This window comes from Poecilia reticulata, linkage group LG12, assembly GCF_000633615.1.
Source record: "Poecilia reticulata strain Guanapo linkage group LG12, Guppy_female_1.0+MT, whole genome shotgun sequence".
Classification (NCBI taxonomy): Eukaryota; Metazoa; Chordata; class Actinopteri; order Cyprinodontiformes; family Poeciliidae; genus Poecilia; species Poecilia reticulata.
The window spans coordinates 17,079,730-17,098,630 of NC_024342.1; the positions used below are offsets into that span (position 1 = coordinate 17,079,730).

General features: G+C 37.7%; 2 protein-coding genes across 4 annotated transcripts in view; one reads left to right on the top strand and one right to left on the bottom strand.

Annotated features, from left to right (window-relative positions):
• Window positions 1–12,538, bottom strand: part of LOC103473783 (nipped-B-like protein B) — a 32,220-nt gene extending 19,682 nt beyond the window's left edge. Inside the window, exons 1-12 of one of the 3 annotated variants that reach the window (XM_008424272.2) lie at window positions 12,435–12,538; window positions 11,079–11,228; window positions 9,714–9,879; window positions 9,352–9,452; window positions 8,066–8,159; window positions 7,839–7,981; window positions 5,622–5,752; window positions 5,476–5,533; window positions 4,865–5,365; window positions 1,589–3,574; window positions 397–522; window positions 66–251 (exon numbers count right to left, since the gene is read on the bottom strand). In XM_008424272.2, coding sequence (XP_008422494.1) covers window positions 66–251; window positions 397–522; window positions 1,589–3,574; window positions 4,865–5,365; window positions 5,476–5,533; window positions 5,622–5,752; window positions 7,839–7,981; window positions 8,066–8,159; window positions 9,352–9,452; window positions 9,714–9,879; window positions 11,079–11,142 — 3,556 coding nt within the window. In that variant the 5' untranslated portion in view covers window positions 11,143–11,228; window positions 12,435–12,538. Of the gene's footprint in view, window positions 1–65; window positions 252–396; window positions 523–1,588; window positions 3,575–4,864; window positions 5,366–5,475; window positions 5,534–5,621; window positions 5,753–7,838; window positions 7,982–8,065; window positions 8,160–9,351; window positions 9,453–9,713; window positions 9,880–11,078; window positions 11,229–12,157; window positions 12,396–12,434 lie in introns of those variants that run through there. The other 2 variants (XM_008424273.2, XM_008424274.2) reach the window with 2 other exon arrangements.
• Window positions 12,539–15,558: 3,020 nt separating this feature from the next.
• On the top strand, window positions 15,559–18,835 carry mlana (melan-A). Its single transcript, XM_008424275.1, has 5 exons — window positions 15,559–15,666; window positions 16,313–16,405; window positions 16,557–16,653; window positions 16,792–16,899; window positions 18,414–18,835. The coding sequence occupies exons 2-5, from the start codon at window positions 16,317–16,319 to the stop codon at window positions 18,480–18,482; spliced, it is 363 nt and encodes a 120-aa protein (XP_008422497.1). The 5' UTR covers window positions 15,559–15,666; window positions 16,313–16,316; the 3' UTR covers window positions 18,483–18,835.
• The last annotated feature ends 66 nt before the right edge of the window (window positions 18,836–18,901 follow it).

Consider the following 18,901-nt stretch of genomic DNA (forward strand, 5'->3'; position numbering starts at 1 on the left):
AATAAAGAAAATATGCCAGATCTGCAGATTTTTTAAAATTCCAGCTAATGTAAGAAAAGTCTCACCATCATTCAGGCTCGGTGGAAGGGAGTCTCCATCCGAATCATCATTACTGCTCCAATCCCGATGGCGGCCACTTGACCCCCGGCGAGAGTTCTGGAAGCCTCCACTTCGCCGGTGATCCCTAGAACCTTTCTTCTCTTCGAACTTCCAAGACTTGTCGTGGTCTTTCTTTTTCCTTTTTCTTGGAGCTGAAACGCCAAAGGAGACAGAAAATTCAAATTAAACCCTTTTCGTGCTCTCGTTTTATTTAAAATGTGCCGACATTCCTGTTCTGCAATTTTTCTCCAGGAATGTTTAAGTAGACGTTGAGCATTTTTAGGATTTGATACTCACACTCATCCTCCGACTCAGACTCCAACTCTTCATCATCGTTGTCTTTCTCATCTGAGTCATCGGAGTCTACTACAGCATATTTGGATCTCTTATTGAGAGTACTGTGCTTTCGCTTATTCGCTCTCTCTGAAAACATAAAATGGTTTAAATTGTGATCTTGTTGCTCCACTTCTACACTTTCACATTAAAACAAGAATCATGTACCTAAAATGTGTTCCTTTTCTTTTAATTTGTCGTCACAGAGGTTAATAATAAAAATAAGTTAACGGCCTTAATAAGCACTATGCCAACCTTTATAAGGCAGAAATCCGACATGAGGTCTATTGGCACAAAAATAAAATTTATTTCTAATATCCAAAACGGAAAACTAAAAGCCAGTAAGTCTCCAGTAGTTCCATCCCATTGATATTATCTGTAATAAAGCTTCTCAGTTAATTTAATTAGATAAAATAGTTAATCTGCATGTAGGCTGATGAAGTAATGGTGCCACGACAGTGGTCAGAATTTTGTTATAGAAACATACATTTGAGGCTTTGTAGATGTAAAAAGGATGATGAATAGCTGATAACTTAATTCAATGGTTGCTTCATATCAGAAGTTTAATAAGTCTGAGGAAAAACAAAAAGGAGTTTTCAAATGAGGAAAAAAAAAATTATTTTAAGTTCTGTGTGGAAAAAAATAGTCTGGATTTAATTCTGATAAAACTGCTGTGACATTTTCTTAAACAGGCTGAAAAAAGCTCCAAAGTGACTGAATTACAACAACACTGTGAAGACACGTGGGTCCACAACTGTTGCCCTTGTTGCTGTGTGACACAACCATTTATTTTTCCACATATAAAATCATCATTTGGAAACTAAATTTTGCAAAGAAAATGGTTATCATTCACTTAGTTATTTTTTTTATAACTGATGATCTTAAAAGGTGTGACTAAAAAGCAAAAAAAGGAAAAGCTTTTTTTTATTATTTCAAGTTTCATTTTATAGTACTTTTTACACTATATTAGTGTTTTAGTGTATAAGGTTGTGGTAAACAGCAGAAATGCCAAAAATCATTGAAAAATTTTACTAAATATTATTTCTTATCATGGAACTGAATAAGTCCAGTCATATTAAAGGTTACTCTGATGAAACTGTCTGCACATTCATCAACGTAGAGGTTCCATAGAAGAACAATTAAATATGGCTCCTACCTCTGTCTGATTTGTCAAAAGAGGCCCAGTGTCTGGATCTGGAGCTGTGTGCATTCTTGGTTTCCTTAATGATCCTCTTTACATCTTCGATGCTTAGTCTCTTAACCACAATAACCGGCTTAGTTTTTTTGTTCAGGTTCTTCACCAGTGAAACTCTCTCTAACCGCACCAAAGGTTCACTCCAGCCATCTATTAGTTTGCCTTTGATTCGGAGATCTTTATCTGTTCCCTCTTTTCCGTCTCGCTTCAATTTAGGAATCACAAAATTCTTGAGACTTCCAGAATTGCCCCCCAGCAGGAACGGCGGGAACTCACTCATTTTCATCTCAGAGGCCTGCCGTTTGTTTGCAGCTTGGTTCATGTTACTGTCCCCACTTGCCCGTTGGTCCTTGTTTGAGGTGGTCTGGAGGCCAGAAGATGACGTTCTCTGCCGATCGTTAAGCTCAGCTGATTTTCTGCCTTCATCTTGCTTCAGTTTAGAGCTCTCGGCTTTAATTTGCTCCTCAAATGAAATTCTGTTGCCATCTCCTTCAGGCGGCGTCTTGTGCTTCTTGTTCTTTTCTCGGTCTCTCTCTCTGTCTCTATCTCTGTTTCTGTCTCTGTCTTTACCTTTGTCTCTTTCTCTGTCTCTCTTGCCATCTTTGTTTTGTTCTTTGCCCACCTCAAAGTTTTCATATTTGTCTCTATTTCTATTCCTGTCTCTGTCTTTCTCCCGATCTTTGTCTATATCTCTGGATTTTTCTTTTCCTCCAGGTTTTTCTCTGTCTCTGATTTTGTCTTTAACCTTGTCTTTTATTCTATCAACATCTTTGTCTCCATCTTTGACCACATCTATGGATTTGTCTCTTCCCCTGACATTTTCTCTATGATTGTCTTTGACCCTCTCTTGGTCTTTGCCTTCATCTTTGTCTCGTTCTCTAAGTTTGTCTCTTTCTCGTTTTTTTTCTTTGTCTCTGATTTTGTCTTTATCTCTAACTTTGTCTTTAACTCTCTCCACATCTTGGTCTTCATCTTTATCAGGGTCTATAGATTTGTCTCTTTCTCTGACTTTTTCTCCATCTTTGTCTCTGTCTCTAAATTTCTGTTTGAGTTTCTCCAGGTCTTTGTCTTCATCTTTGGCTCTTTCTCTAGATTTTTCTTCTTCTCTGAATTTTTCTCTTTCAATTGGTTCTTCTCCATCTCTAAATTTGTCTCTATCCCTAAGTTTGCTTTTAACTTTGTCCTGGTATTTGTCTTCTTCTCTGGCCACATCTATGGATTTGTCTCTTTCTCTGTTTCTGTCTCTGACTTTGTCTTTGTCTCGTTCTCTGGATATTTCTTTATCTCTGAGTTTTTCTTTGTCTCCATCTTTGTCTCTCTGTCTGTCCCTTTCTTTATCCTTGTCTTTATTCCTGCCTTTCTGTTCTTCATGTTTTGAGTTGCGATCCACTTTGCTTGTGGATTTGAGCGTTTCAGGTCTGCTGACTTGGGATCGATGACTGCTGTTGTTCTTTTCCTCTTTGTGTCGAAAGTCTGAATGCCTGTCCTCCTTCAGCCTCGTCATCTCCACGTGTCTGTCCTCTGAGTGCCCCTTGTCACAATCAAGTTTGCCGTCATGATTGCGCTTTGATTCAAGCTGGTTGTCCTGTTTTTGTTTATTGCTTTCTGTATATCCATCAGAGATATGCATCTGGGAGGTATCGGGAAGCTTTTTGATGATCCCAGGTCTGTTTTCAGTATCCGCACTTGTCTTAAGGCGACGTAAGTGATCTTCACACAGCGGTTGCTGTTCCAAGACAACTACAGGCTGTCCTATTACTCTCCCAGCTTGCTTCAGATCAATACTGACCATCAAGGCAGGTCGACTGGCACCATTACTCGCAGCACTCGACTTCTTGGGTGTCAGTCCGCTGATGTTGCTGCCCCCATGTAAAGATGGGCCTTCACTTGTCTCAACTCCGGGTTCCTGAGGGTACGTGTCTTGTTTTCGTTTTTTTAGTGGCTTGTCTGAAAAGAAAAAAGAAAATTATGCAGCCATGCTAAAGCATTCATACTCCTTAAACTTTCTCAGATGTTGGCATGTTACAATCACAAACTTTATGGCATATTTTTCCAATTTTAAAATAATTTCAGCTCAGTCAGACTGGACACACGGCATATTTTGACATTTTTAAATACTTGCAAAGACTTATAGTTGGCTATAGATCTGGACTTGGACTAGACCAGGAGTCAGCAACCTTTATAGCCCCAAAATTCATTTTTGTATTTGGTCAGTCTAAAAAAAAAACTTGCTTAGTCACAAAAGCAACATAACTATTCAAAGCAAAAAAGACTTGTTTTCATATCTACTACAGGAAAGTTGCTTAGAATTTTAGTTATATCTATAACATAACCATGGTCTAGACTTGTCCACAACTTTATCGCTGACCTCACTTGGTTCCCTGGTCTCCATGATGTGATATTGCTTGTTTACTAGTTTTCTCTAAAAAAAAAAAAAAACCTTAGAGACCTTCACAGAACTCTGTATTGACACTAAGATGTAACTAGTCACCACTGTGCCTTTTCCATTAAACCAGTTCCAGTACTAAAGTGATGTTAGCGCTTATGAAAATGAGTTTATTGTGTTGACTAGCTCCAAAAAAACTGGGGGTAAACCTGTATTTGTTCACTGCTGAATTAGAAGAAAGAACTGCTTTGGAAAGCAGCAAGAGGCAGGATCATGGGAAACAACAGCCACTCAAAACATGAACACCGTGTTAAAACTTTCACAGTTAATGCATCAAACTTAAAACATAAAACCTTAATGGCAGTTTTGCATTAGAATAGGTGAAGTGGACTATCTCCTTTTTTCAGTTATTTAGAAACCACCAGTCAAAGCGTTTGCTGAATCTACCAACAAAACACCACTTCTAAGAAAACTTTCTCTAAAACAGACARRSAMCCCCCCCCCCCCCACACACACACCTTTGACTGGACAAGACATTAATAATGACAAAATGACGGAGTTCAGGTTGTGGAAAAGAAAAACCACTTGGGAATTGACGGTAGCACCATTTTACACTGATAACACTTAAGTGGGAAAAAAAAGCCAGACATGTAGCTTCTGGAGGCAACTGATTCTATTTCAAGTGTGCCTTGTATGTCCAACTTTATTTATTTTATTTTAGGTATGCACTTTTTGTTTTGGTCAGACATATAATATACTCCAATAAAATATATAGAACTTTGTGCTTGGAACCAGACTAAATGTACAACAAAGATATACGTCAACATCAGGCACAAAACAACAATTCTCACCTTTATCTTGGACCTCTTTAGAGCATCGCTCTCTCTCGTTGGCTGAGTCTATCCTTTCAATTTCAGCAAATGCGTCTATCTCAGAGTCATCAAACACAATCCCACCGATGACCCCAGTCTCCTTTGCGACTGGCTGTAAAGCAACTTGTTGATGCTCTTCAACCACTGGCTTGTGCGAAAAATCTTGAGGAGAGCCCGACAACTGAATATCGTTGTTTAAAACAACCGCGTTGTGATCTGAGTCCATAGGTGAGGTTGGAAGGAGTTCTTCAGAGCGGCCCATGTCTGGGATCTTCACTCGGGACAGTTTTAAGGTCAATCTGGCAGAGTCCTTAGATGGAGAGCTAACTATGTCATAAAAGACGTTTTTGTCCATGTTCTCATTTTCTTCTTTGTTCCTTTCCCTCTGCTTCTTTTTACGGTCGGCAGTGGTAAGAAGCAGGTCAGGGGCTGTGCCTGCCTCAAGTGGAGGTGACTGCATGATAAGAGGAGGCCTGGGCTCTGCAGGAACAAAACACAACGTTGCACCACATAATTAACCTTTGTTAGAAAATAGAAAAATTGTTTTCAAGTAAACTTTAGAGAAGTTAGCCAGAAGCAAGTAAGCATACTTTTTGCTCTCTCTTCAGATAGAGAAAATACGCCAGCTTTTATGGAAGAGTAATTTCCCTGCAGAAACACACGATGTTTATCATTAGTTTTAACCATAGGAATCTAATTATGTCCAGCACAAAGTAACCCAGATTCCCAGCATTACCTCATTTCCCAGTCTTTGAGGCACGTTTACGTAGTCTTCATCCAAACTGGGTTTGGGGTTACGGTTAGACGAATTACTCGACAGACGCTCAGAGACTTTGTTGTCAAGAACTGTACTCGCACCACTAACAACTAAAACAGAGAACAAAATATAATTTGCAGTTAATTTTCTTTCTTTCCTAATTAAAGGGAAGCCTTAACTACTTGCAGGATTATGTACTGTTTATTAGCCATTGCAAGTTGGTGTATGTTCATTTACTTGCCACTCAAAAGTGTACAACACTTAATGAAGGCAAAGTTTAGTCAAGTAATCATTTGATGTTAGTTTTTTGAGGATTTCTACTTGATGCTTTATAAAAGAATGAGATTAACTGCTAAAAATTGTGTTTCAACCACAAGAGCCTTAGACATTCAGAAGTTTCCACTTCTTTTTAATAAGACCAACAGGTAAAAGTAGTGCAGATACATTTTGCTCTTCAAAACAAGCAAGAAAGTAATTTTTGTTCCCACTACAACTAACCTAAATCTCTTCCTGGGTGGACTATGGACAGTTTGAACTTCTCGATGTAATCTGGGAAATTCCAACTGCATTTGTTGCGTGAACCTGGAAGCATTCTGGACTACACTAAACCGCCCATTCTCCTGATATTTTCAGCCCTCTACTTCTCCAATATCATTAAGTCTACAGAATTAAGCTGGTCAAGATTTTAATAACTTTGAAAGAAATGCAACCCTGAAACATGTTTTTCAAAAAACAATAATGCTTTTCAGGTACATGAGTGAACTAGTCATTTAACAAAAAGCAGCTCTATAGTCCTGTTGTTCAGCTGCCATGGTTACTCGATAATCTGCACAGTATCTTGATTGATAAGGTATCTAAAACATGATCACTCAAGATGGAGTTTAATGTCAGATGTTAACAAGGCAACTTAAATGTGTCTGTTTGTTATAATAAAATGAATGGCAGGTCCCAATTCAACTTTTGGGAATATTGCATGTTTTTTACTATATTATAACAACAACAGTCAAAATGTATTTTCTTCTCGTGAGCAATCACTAGTTGGAGTGTCAGCACTTTGCATTAGAGCGGTTGCTGTGAAACTGTTTTATCATGTTAACACAAAGAAAAAAGCATGACACCGTTGACATTTTAACTGTATTAGGCACATATTTGCGATAGGGATGCAAGATAAATAACCCTAATTATAAATGTAAAAAATTGGTGTCGGCCAATATTAGTCAATTTTAACATATTAGTCCAATACATGAAACATGGCCATTAACAACCAATATATTTATTTCAATCTTGTTGCCATTTGTTTTTGGAGGGCAAGAGGGAGAAACTGGTCATATGGTATTTGTTTGGTCATGTGACGGTGATTAGGGGAAGCTTTACTGAAGAAGAGATGCAGTGGTGAAGTCAGTGTCTTTTTCAAGGTGTCCATAGGGAAGCAACATATACAATTACGCATCTAGTATCTGTAAATATCTGTTATTGGCCATTACACCAGAATGTCTGTTTCAGCTCAAATTTTCATATCAGTGCGTGTACTTCCAAGAGATATTCAAAACGCTGATATTTTCAAATCCAGCATGTTCAATTACAGACAAAAGCTGGAAACAATAAAAAGAACTTTTGGTTGTACTCTGTTCAGCCATCCTGTTATCTGCTAAATGTCCTGTTCTTTCTCAGACATGTTTTCATGTGCTGCGGAAAATGTAGCACATCATTTCAAGGTACGTCTCTGTGCCTCCTCTGACTTGATTATTAAATATGTCACTGAGACTGAATATAGCTGCGTCTTCCATCACTCGGTTACAACTTCCACACTGAAAAGTGTTTTTAACTTTATGATGCATTCACGGATAAGAAAAAGATAACTATTTTTAGCTTCTTAATCGGCAAGGGTTGATGAAACCAAAAATCATTTTATTTTATTCTCAGACACTTTCTATGTGAGCCTTTAATATTACTAAGAGGTCAAACAATGATACACAGCAGCAAGTTGCAGATCATATAGAGCATTTAAATTCTAACACAATGTGCTTTAGCAGAACTATTGTAGAAAGTGACGCATAGCATATTTCTGCAATGTGTCACCTAGATTGAACTTCCTGCTTTTACTTGCAGCTTAATTGTCTCACAACTGCAGGCCTATGTTAAACTGATCAATGTTGGACACATGTTGCCTTTCTCTTGGTAAAACGTTGTACTCACCTTGTTGAGACTGATGAGAGTAACTGGGTGGATTGTACTGAATGTAGTCTGCAGGACTCTGGGGGGTGTAGGGGCTGGGGATGGGGCTGTTCTGCTGGGGAACAAACTGAGTAGCTGAGCCACACTGCGGGGATGTAAAGCATCTGTGAAAGAGGAAGAGTAGTCTTAATGGAAGTACTGGGGCCTCAGCTTCTTTATCATCTGATAGGAAGGTGACAAAACTTTACCCAGAGGGGCTTTGCTGATAATTTGATGCTGGACTTCCATGAACTTGGTTCTGAGAAATCTTGTACTGCTGTATTAATGGTTGCTGCAGTACACCTAAAACATAAAAAACACATGTGGTTAGGGGGAGGGAAAAAAAGACAAAAAATTGTATTCCTTAGCTAAACTAAACCCATCAGTTCAGAAGCTTTACTGGAAACCTGATTTTAAACTATAGTTATATTGAAACTATTAATGAGTCTGATGATACTCCTTTTTTTTTTACTACAATACAACTTCCAGCAACAGCATGTCAATTTGCTATTTTGTTTAGCTAGAAAGGTTCTCTATAACTCTATATACCTCCTTGTTATGTGGTTGTTTCCACGCTCTCACATTGGTGCATTTTTTGAGAGAGGAAAGATTTTAGAAAATAATTATTCTTAAAGACAGATGAACCTCTAGCAATTAGCCAAAAATAAATGTCACCGAAGCGATTTTGTTATTTTCACATTTTTTAGTTGTTTAGGAACTTTTTATCAATATTCTGTAGTTTTGCTAGTGAAGGTTAGAGGTAGTGCCCAAAATGGGAAAGACATGAGAACATTGCCATTGAAGTCAGACAGATCGGTGCTGATTTCCATAAGTCAATACGTGGCTACAAGCAAATACTTGTCTGAAACTTCAGAACAACTGGAGGTGGGGCAAACAAGGCTTTCTAACTGTGCCACCACACACAGAAAGTTTCCAAAGCTCAGTGTTAGAAAACTGCTTTTTGGTGAAAGAGCGCTGTATAAATGTGCACATGTGTGAGGTTTTGCTCTCTGTTTTTGTTTTATATACACTTTCGAACAAAACCAATTAACAGATGTTTATTAATATTTTCAATGCCACACGCTAGCCTTATCTCCACAATATGTTACCAAACTACATCCAGTGAATTATTCCCCTTTCTGACATAGAGATGCACTTTTAGTAAACGTGCTTACACATTAATCCTGCACTTAACACCTGATTCATTTTACTTCTTTATAATGCTAGCTAACCCCACTCTGCATCAGAGAATGAATTTAAATTGAGTTTATTTTAAGAACACTGAAAACCTGTGAACTTTGATCTAGTTATAGTTTCCTCTCCTATTGCTGCCCAGAAATGGCTCCTATGTGTTGATTAGTCCATCCAAAATTTTTAATGAGGAGCACTTTGTGTGAGCTAGTGTGGGGAAAAAAAACCTACTTGTGTAAAGCAATATTTTTCTATTCTTAGTGTCCCTCTTTTACAATGAACACCTTACAATGAGCTGGCATACTTTTGTCCCTGAAGATCCTGGGGTTTCTGGTAAGCAGCGTTTGAAGAAGTATTGGCATATCACCCTCAGGTTCATCGTTTCCCAGGTTGTCCTTCAGCTCTCTGAAAAACAAACCAAAGAAGATGTGTCATTTAAAGGCAGTGACGTTTCCTCAGACCTCACAATTTCTGATTATGATACACCTGAGTTGGTCAGTCTGATAAAGCTGTGTCTTTAATGAGACACAGCTTGATGAAAATGCTGACAATTGTTAATTAATCCCCCCCACCCCCCAAAAAGAACTAACTCATAGCCAGGAAGGCTTGGCAACGTTTAAAAAAAATCTGCTTTAATGCTTTCATGCATCTTAAAAAGGTCCTTACATGTGTTCTGTGGAGACCTGGTTAAGGCTGTGTGCCAGCTGAGTCACCAGATTCTCGTCTTGACACACCAAGAGGCTGCTGACCTCGTCGGAGATCCTTCCATTGTAGAGCAGGCTCTTAGCAGTGGTGGCCGGAAGAGGGGAAGGCAAAGGCAGCTGGTTCAATACTGCAGGATAAATGTACGAAAATGTAGAGAGAAATCAACAAGCAAAGCACAAAAACTGAAATGATCTCCACTTTGTGCTGAGTACATTAGCCGTCATTGACAAATGTGGCTTTCGGTGAATTCTTGGTGACTTTCTTAAATGTTCTTTAAATTGCAGGGCTTCTGCAACAAGCAATAAATCAGTTAATCACATGATAAATTTAAACATGATCCATAATTTCCATTTGCATGATTTATCGTTTTATTTCTTTGTTTTCCATTTGTTGTTTCTACTGTTTCGTTTATTTATTTCGGACATTTAAAATGTCTTCCAGTTCTAGTGTTAAAAGTTGATTAGAATTCAAGGCTTATTGATTGTTGACAGTGTGTTCTTGCATTCATATGCCATTATTATTATGCTACTTGAAAAATGTCTCAAAACAACAATGTTGTCGTTTATAGCAATAACTTTTGGGACAATTTATCGTCCAGCAAAATTAGTTATTGTTACAGGACTGCTATAGACCATTGTTACCGTAGACGATTAAGTAATTTATAGGTCAATTTGAGACTGAAAAATTACTGTATTTAACTTAATAGTTAAAACTTAACAAAAACCAAGTGAATTAAATATTATGTTGTCAATGTAGGTTGGTGTTTTGTTTTTTTTGGCTTTGTCATGTAAGTCAGTTGTTGTTTTTTTTAATAAAGTGACCAAACTTTTGCAGCAAGTGTGAGTTATTGACAGCAGGCTCAGACCAGTTTTGGAAGTCTGTGTTTTTTAAGTCAGACCTTCTTCAATTTTCAATCTTTATCTGGAAGTAGAAACATTAACAAAAAATATTTTGACTACATCTCGCTTGACATAAAATATTAGGACAGTTTCACCAGCAGATGTCTTTTGTGGTTTTGTTAAAAAAAAGACTGGATGTTGGGTGATAGACCTCTGACAGGTTTATTAAGAGTAGATACAAATAAACATCTGCATATATAAAGAAGCATTTTCTAATTTGGTCTAGAGTCCCTCAGCCTGCTTCTACTTATCTACACCAAACTTTCTGCACTAAAATCACAGGCAGCAGTGGTCTTCAGTTAGTATTTAGCTTCCTGTACATTTCAGATCTAACATCATTTCCAGCTAATTCTTATTGTTGTCTCATCCTAAACATCTGTGGTTAGCATGTGTGTGAACCGTTTACAAGGAACAATGTTGCACTTACAGTCGGTTAGGCTAGCAATTCCAGCAAGAGTAGTGATGGGAACATGAGGCATATCACCATTCATGCTGAAGATGAGGTCAAGAGGTCGTGTCAATGCACAGGCAGCTCAGTGTCACCAATCTCTTCCTAATCGTCACATCTCCAAAAGAGCTGCAAAGACAGAAAGGTGGTAATTGAAAGTTCATACTCTACAAGGGTCACTCAGAAGCCATAAAATGCAACACTGTTCCTTTGATGTCTATTAATAATAATATTAATACTAGTAATGATAGGATGTGGTTAAATACTTTACACATATAAAAAATTGGGTGATGATTATCAAACTATAATGTCACTATAAATGCCTCACTTAGGCAAACAGATTATACAGGCCCTACAGCAAGCCTAGACAGGTATTGATTGAAGGTTTATTTAAATATAAGCACATTGTTCCCTGAGTCTCTTTGCATCCACAATGACACGCCTCCGGCCACTGTCATTTTTACTTGCCCTAAATCTACCATGCATTTGTTGATAAACCCTGAAGAGAAGTGAATCTTCCCTGCGAGGAGACGCGGATAATGATCCAATTAGTGACCAAAAAAAGTTTGCATAATTCTCCGAGTGTGCGTCCCCAAACCTCCAACCTAAAAACGCTGACTTTTCCGAGTTCCTACTTACATTTTAGGAGCTGAACCCCCCTCAAACTGTAACCAAAAGCGACTGTGAAAAACCTTTAACCTGTTAGCTAGTTATATCTCATTTTCTTCTTTTGTTGTCGTGTCAAGATTCCCCTGACTGGCCGAAACCACAACAGCGACATTAGCTTATTTTTAAATCAAGTGTTAATGTATAATTACTCTGCTATTATAATTGTGCCATTTAAAACACATGTTACAAAGAGAAGAAAACCGAGGAGAGGTTTGAGAAAGTAAGCGAAATCAACTGGCTGTTAGCCGGCTAGCAACAACTGGAGATGTAGCTAATGTATGCTAGCTGGCTAGGAATAGCTCATCGAGTGCGCATCAAAGCCGCTTAGCCGCGGTTTCATTACTATTCTTCGCTATTTTGTCCTACACCGGTTACAATGTGTAACTCACGATTACTACGGCCTTCCTTGACGCATCTCTAGCTCCCAAAGTGGACCTCGGACTTGCCTAAAGGAAGCGTAACCCCGACCCGACGCCAAGGAGGCAGGCAGGGGTACAAAGCAGCAAAGACCCCATCACAAATCAGAATTATACCCCCCTTTGGCCAATTCTGTAATGCTCCCACCCCCTCGCGGCTGTCTGCTGGGTCTGGCACCGCGCAAAACACACAGGAGGGTAAACAATCCGTCTGAAAATAGGATGTTGCTCTCGGATGTAGCTTATTTACCTCTGGATGTGATGAGAAAGAGAAGTGGTTCTGGTGGAGGAGGAGCAGCAGGAGTAGGATGGCAGCTGGAGCTGGAGAGGAGTCTCTAGCTCCCTCTCCGTCCTACTGTTCAAACAGCTCCGTGTAATAGCTGCACAACGACACTGGAACAACCACCAAGGCTGGGATTTTTTTATTTTTTATTATCATTTATTTTTTTATACCCTTCTCACTATTTATTTATCTGATGAGAGAGGACACGCGGATATCTGACTGACAGTTTACCTGGGCTTCCTGTGTGATCTAAGCAGAGTAAAAGTCAGAGTCATTAGTTATTTGCGTTTCGTGTCGGGTCCCAGTTTCTGTCCGTCAGGTTGTCACCTTGCAATGGTTTTGAAATAGGCTGACTTTTTTTTTTTTTTTTTAGATTTTACTTAGCTTTAAAACATCCAAGTTTATGCGGGTCTTGAGATCCTTTTGAGATAATAATAATATTATATGAAAGCAACATACGGGTCAGTGTATTTGTAGATGACACAAATTGTTTATACCATTGCAAAACCAGCTCTGTAAAAATACTTTGCTTAGCCAAGACTTGGGATTATGGGCTACTGACATTTTTTATTTTGAGCTCTGAAAACTGAAAAGCTTGAGAACCAATATTTAAATGATTTAATGTCATGCTAAGATTTGCACACCCCATGAAACGTTTCACATTTTGTCACGTTACAAACTTCAATATATTTATTGGGATTTTATTCTAGGGCAACTGCCTGTATAGTTTTCAAGATTTTCCATTGGTTTTAAGTCTGGACTTTAATTAGGCCATTCTGAGGAGGAAAAAATATAGAAAATCAATAGACAATTGGGAGTTATTCAGTAAATTTCCAAAGTATCTTTCAGACAGTGTTATTCTATCCTTGTGTTTAGAAAATTATCACAAGTAAAGTAAGGTAAAGAAAATGCCAGGAATTAGTATTAGTATTGTTTCATCGCGGTTTTTTCAGAATGTTGCACTGATAAAATTATAATTTCTTTCAAGCACATGTGATGAGACTAGTATTACATTTGTGAGACAGGCATTTTATCAAATCCAAAGGATATCAGACTTGTCAGACATGAATAATAAGTCTGAGAAACCAGGGAGAAACCAGTCATTTCTCCCTGGTTGAAAAATGACTGACAGAGAATCTGGTAGTCAGCTCTCTAACACAAAAATTACATATGCCAGGAGGAAAAAAATAATTAAATTAATTGTTTTCTAATTACGTGGTTGAAGGTAATAATGAATTTCTTAAGTTAGATCCAGCCATTAATCCGAGACTTTAATTCTAGGACGTTGTGATTTTCTCAATTTAAAAAGGCGATGAGCTCCCTCTAGTGGTGAAAATCAGCTCTTAGCGTTTTATTCTTTACTCTTGATTGTTAATCTCTCTCTGGATTCTGACATCCTCTGGTTTATGGAGAAAAACTATCTGTGCAGCACAGCAGATCAATGGCTTGTGCATAATCTAAACATAAAACACAAGTGTTGAGAATTAACTGGCAAGGAAAGACTGTAAACCACTGTTGGTTAAGAGTTTAGATTCAATTTATATCCGATGTACCCAGAAATTCACTTAAACACTTTAAACATTTATAGGAGCTCAACAACTGCTGCCCCCTTCTCCATGTCTTTACATTTAAGAAGGTCCATTTTTATTTGGAATTTTCTGTCTGCTTTTCCCCAGATTATTTAAATGTTTGCTGAGGTGTCCAAACTCTGATGCACGATACACCATGCTTCATTATTATTAAATAGACGCTGTTCATATTTATCTAATTTTCATGTTTTTTCAAAGCCAAAGCCAAAATCCCAATGTATCCTTCTCCATGTTTTACATTTTAGGCAGTTTTTTTTTTTTACTTTTTTGGCAATTGGTGTGCTCTCTATTTCTGCCAAAATAGTTACATTTTCACCATGTACTTAAACCACAGCTCATCCTCCAAGGATGAGTTGTTACAAATGTCCAAAATGTGAAGCACTTTGTAACACTTTTTTTGATAAGTACTTGTTCCATTGATTAAATTTGGCCCAGAAATTATGTTTCCTCCACTGTGCTTCACATTTCATAAAGTTCTTTCCTTATTTTTGGAGAAATTTATGCCTCCAATATATATATATTTTTTTGCAAGATTATTTACATGCGGCTTCACATTTCAGACTGGTCATTTTCTAACAATCTGCTAAAACACAAAACATCGCCTTTCAGTCTGCACTCCTCACACTTGAAATCACATTCCTATACATCCAAGAACTTGACTTTTAATTTTTCGCATACATACATTTAGCACATGCAACTTGCGCCATAATCTGGGTTTGTAATAAATGTGAAAATTCCAAAAGAAACTTCTAAATGTCACTTCATTACCTAACCTGTATTTAACCACCCTGGATTTATTTATCCTTATTAACACAGATATCTGTTCAGCAGTTAATCATTATTTCCTGAGTTGGAGAAAACATTGATACTGTCTTATTTGGCTTTTGTTTCACTTTTTTCTAATTTAAATGAGCCAAAATATGTCTATGTGAATTTAAAAGTAAACTGCTCCTGCTATGCAAATAATGCATACACAGAGCAGCACTTCAGCAGTGTTTCCCACCCTAAGACCACAATGCATCTCTTCTCTAGTGAGAAAAAGAAAATTCTTTTTCATAGTCTCTGACCAAATAATCATAAGCTACTCCAAGGCTGTTAAAAGGTCATGTTTAATTTTACTTCACAGAAGTCTGTTTTTCTTTTGGAAGTTGGAGAGAAGATCCTGGAAGAAATTATGTAATAGTGTTTTTTTTTTTTTTAATTGTATCATATAATCATAAAGTTGACATGGACAGCTTCATTTGTATATCTTGCAAGCTATTACCATCTGAAATGATGTAAGCTAAGTGCAGTTCTTGGAGATCTCAATAACAAACACACACATTATCTCTCACATGAAAGGCCAGCAGCTGACTCTTGAAGTTTCACGAGTGGACAGGAGTGTTGCGCTTAAGGCCATGGGGGTTTCACGGTAATTATGCCGTTTCAATGGGTTTAACCATGAGTTTCTAACCCGTGACGGTCATGAGGAATTTTGTTTGCCCCTGTCTGCTCTCCCACATACTGAGGAAAGGGTTTTGAGGAGCAGAGGAGCACAGAGCTTTGGTGGCCACAGTCTGAGGAGGTTCTCCAATCTGAAGGAGTGCAGCCTGGCACCAGGGAATAATCAGGTAAGATTATTCTGTTGTCTCATAAAAGTAAAAGTAACACAGGACTTGGTATAAGGTGAAGGATTATACTTAAATATGTTTCAGGAATATTAGAAATAATTGCTTTAATGTGCAGACGATAACTTTGTTCTTAACTGCAACAGGCGTTTATGACAAAAAAGCAGATTTATTTTAGTTATTTTGCTGTTAGAGGTTGTTTGTCCTATTTGTATTTTTCCCCTCAGTTCATTAAATGTAGCAAGATATGTCAGTTGTTCACAAAAAACTCCCAGCATACATTGACAAAATATTAACAATGCAATATGTGGCAGTGCCACATTTACCATTATTTGAAAAACAGACTTATGGTTTAAATTAAAATGAATACATAGAAATATTCATAACTGATCAGACTTTCAATATTTTTATGATAGCATTGCTTTTTGGCTTATTGTTTTCTGAACATTCTCACTTGAAAGTTTCTTTTTTATTCTGGATAATCTTCATTCAACCAGTATAGTGTGGTAATCGGCATGTCCATATGGTTGTTTGGAATCAATATACGGTCTTTTACAAGCATGCAAAAACACAGACGAATTAGTTCCCCGGTTGAGAAAATTTACTTTGGCTACTTCTAATTTTGAAGCCGTTTCTGGTTGACTTTCAGCTTGATGTTGTGCAATCGTACAACCGGAATGCCTCGTGGAGACTTCAACGTCTACTTTGCCAGCGGACGGAGAGGATATGTCAGAGCTGAGGAGTAAGTAGATTACTTATCTGTGGTCATCTGGTTGTAAAACAGAGCTTAATGAATTATCATCTACAAAAATCCTGCAATATATTTTGAGTTGAAAGCTTTGGGGGGAAAGAGAGGGTGACTCCAGACTAAAAAAAAGTGTCATCACTTCCAGGGCAGTCGGCATAGGTCTTCTGGTTGTTGTCCTCGCTGGCCTCTTCATTCTAGGCTGCTGGTACCTCAAGAAGAGGACTGGCTACAAAATGATCAGGGTGAGACCGTCTCACTTCACTTAAATCCTCTTTTATTAATTTTTTAAAATTTGTAACTCATTTTATGTTATCCACATAGGAATTTATTACCAATATATATATTTTATCCTTTGTTTCACCCTCAACACTTCAATGCAGAGCACCGGCTCAGGATCTGCAGGTTTTACAGGAGGCCAGTACTCAGAGCCAGGAACTTCAGCAGACAACAAAATGGCTCTTGCTGACTTCGGCAGCTTCCAATCAGTGGTAAGGGTTGAATAGTTACATTATATCCTAAATGGTCTTTTTAATTTTATTTTATTTTTTCAAAGAAAAACTACAATTCTCAAAGCCCTTCTGAGAACAGTAGAGCATGTAAAGCCGATGCAATGCAGTGGATGCCTGAGGGAGATTATTATGTCACCAGACTAGGCTGAGGTATTAAAAATGTCTCATTCCCAAGGGAAGTGTGCAACACACTGGGCAAGCAAGCAGAGGGTGGGGGCGCTCAGATTGAAACACTTACCATACAGCACCCTCTACATTTATGGGCACCCTGAGTAAGGACATGTAATAAGCTTTGAAATAAATGTATCTTTTATTTCAGTAGGAAAAGTTTTACTATTCAGCGTAGGAAGAAAAAAAACAAAAAACGTATTAAGAAACTATGTTTTTAGTAATTGTCACTCCTCTAACCTAACCCAAAAAAAATATCAAATTTCACAAGGCTGGAGCATGCAGAGAGCGGGATCTTTGAACAATTTTCATAGAGTAATTCTTCAAGATTGTCCACATTAAGTTTGGTCTCCCATGATGCCAAGCACTCTTAACGAGGTTCTCAAGGCCCTGGAATAAAAACAGGCCATTGGCAACATTGTGGACCCTCCACTGTACTTAAAAGTGTGCATATTCTCTGCATGCTCATTCTTTGTTTCACATCAAACCCAACTCAGTCTTAGTCTCACCTGATCAAACCACACAGCTCCAGTTAAAAGCCAAGTAGGATTTAACAAACTATCAGACGGTAACACGCAAAAAAAAAAAAAAAAAGGATTTTACAGACGAACCACCTCGTTGGCACCGAGATGGCATCTAATCAATGCTGTGTTGACTTGATGAACCCAAGTTATTATCTCTGCAACAGTTCAGGAAGAGTGATGATTGGGGAAAAAATGTCTGCCTGTTATTCTCCTCATTGGGCATAGATGAGAAGAGAAACGTGAATCCTCATCCAGTCCTGTCGTTTTTAAGCATTTCTGTTGCTCTAACAGTAACTATGGCTGCATTTAGGTAAACATCAGTTTCTTCCTGACTTATGAAGAGTCTGACCTTACTTGAACGTTGAATGATTACAGCTGAACAAAAACATGTAGAATTATGTATTTATTCACAAAAAGTTGTGAATAAATACAAGGGCATACACACTCCAAGTTTAGAAAATATTGACAATTTTTTTTTTTTTTTTTAATGCCTCAATTACATTAATTTTGTGTGATTGTGGCATAGGTGATCATGGGAAAAAACTTGAGGTTTCTTACATGGTTGAATAAAAATTCTGAAATTAAAAATGGACTTTTTAGTATTTCTTTGTGAAACAAAATCAGCATAATAAAGACCTGTTGAATATCTGAATCAGGGGTGTCTAAGAGCGGAGGCCACTTTATGAAAGTTGTGGGGACAGTTGAAATTATTTGTTGAGGTAATAATTTTTACATTGTCAATGCATAATTCTCTGCAAATCAGTCTTACTGCATTCAGATGTTTTTCAAACTCTACCCTAGGTTCCTAATGCTCCTCCAGCCTATGAGAAGATTCCTTCAGGACCACTGCCGCCTCCTTATTCCCCCTAAGTGAGAAAGACTAACATCTACAGAGAAACGCGAACATGTGAAAACCAAACTCAGAACTGGACTTGGACAAAACGTCAAGCACCACCACTGTCGACGTACTTCATAAATGAATGGCACCTACAGAAAAATACATTGTTTTTCTTGCTTTGTAAAAATCTTCTCATGAATAAAGATGAAACATACAATTTAGGCTGTTTCAGGAAACAAGGATTGCAAAACACTTTTTTTTGGGACAGTCGCATTGTTTATTTCCATGCAATTATGTCCACAGCTGTTCAATGAAAATGTACCTAGTAAATATCTTTTAAAAATCTATATGGTAAAAATAAATAAATGTGATTCCAAAACATTTACATGGACTCAAACATATTGTAAAAATTTATCTATTAGTTCATATTTCTACAAAAAAAAAGTAAATG

What these genes read in the sequence shown, in the direction of transcription:
- mlana (XM_008424275.1), top strand. Translation starts at nt 16,317, where the DNA reads ATGTTGTGCAATCGTACAACCGGAATGCCTCGTGGAGACTTCAACGTC. An exon ending in GGATATGTCAGAGCTGAGGA is followed by an intron (nt 16,406 to 16,556) that starts GTAAGTAGATTA and finishes CATCACTTCCAG; the next exon opens with GGCAGTCGGCATAGGTCTTC. An exon ending in TCGGCAGCTTCCAATCAGTG is followed by an intron (nt 16,900 to 18,413) that starts GTAAGGGTTGAA and finishes ACTCTACCCTAG; the next exon opens with GTTCCTAATGCTCCTCCAGC.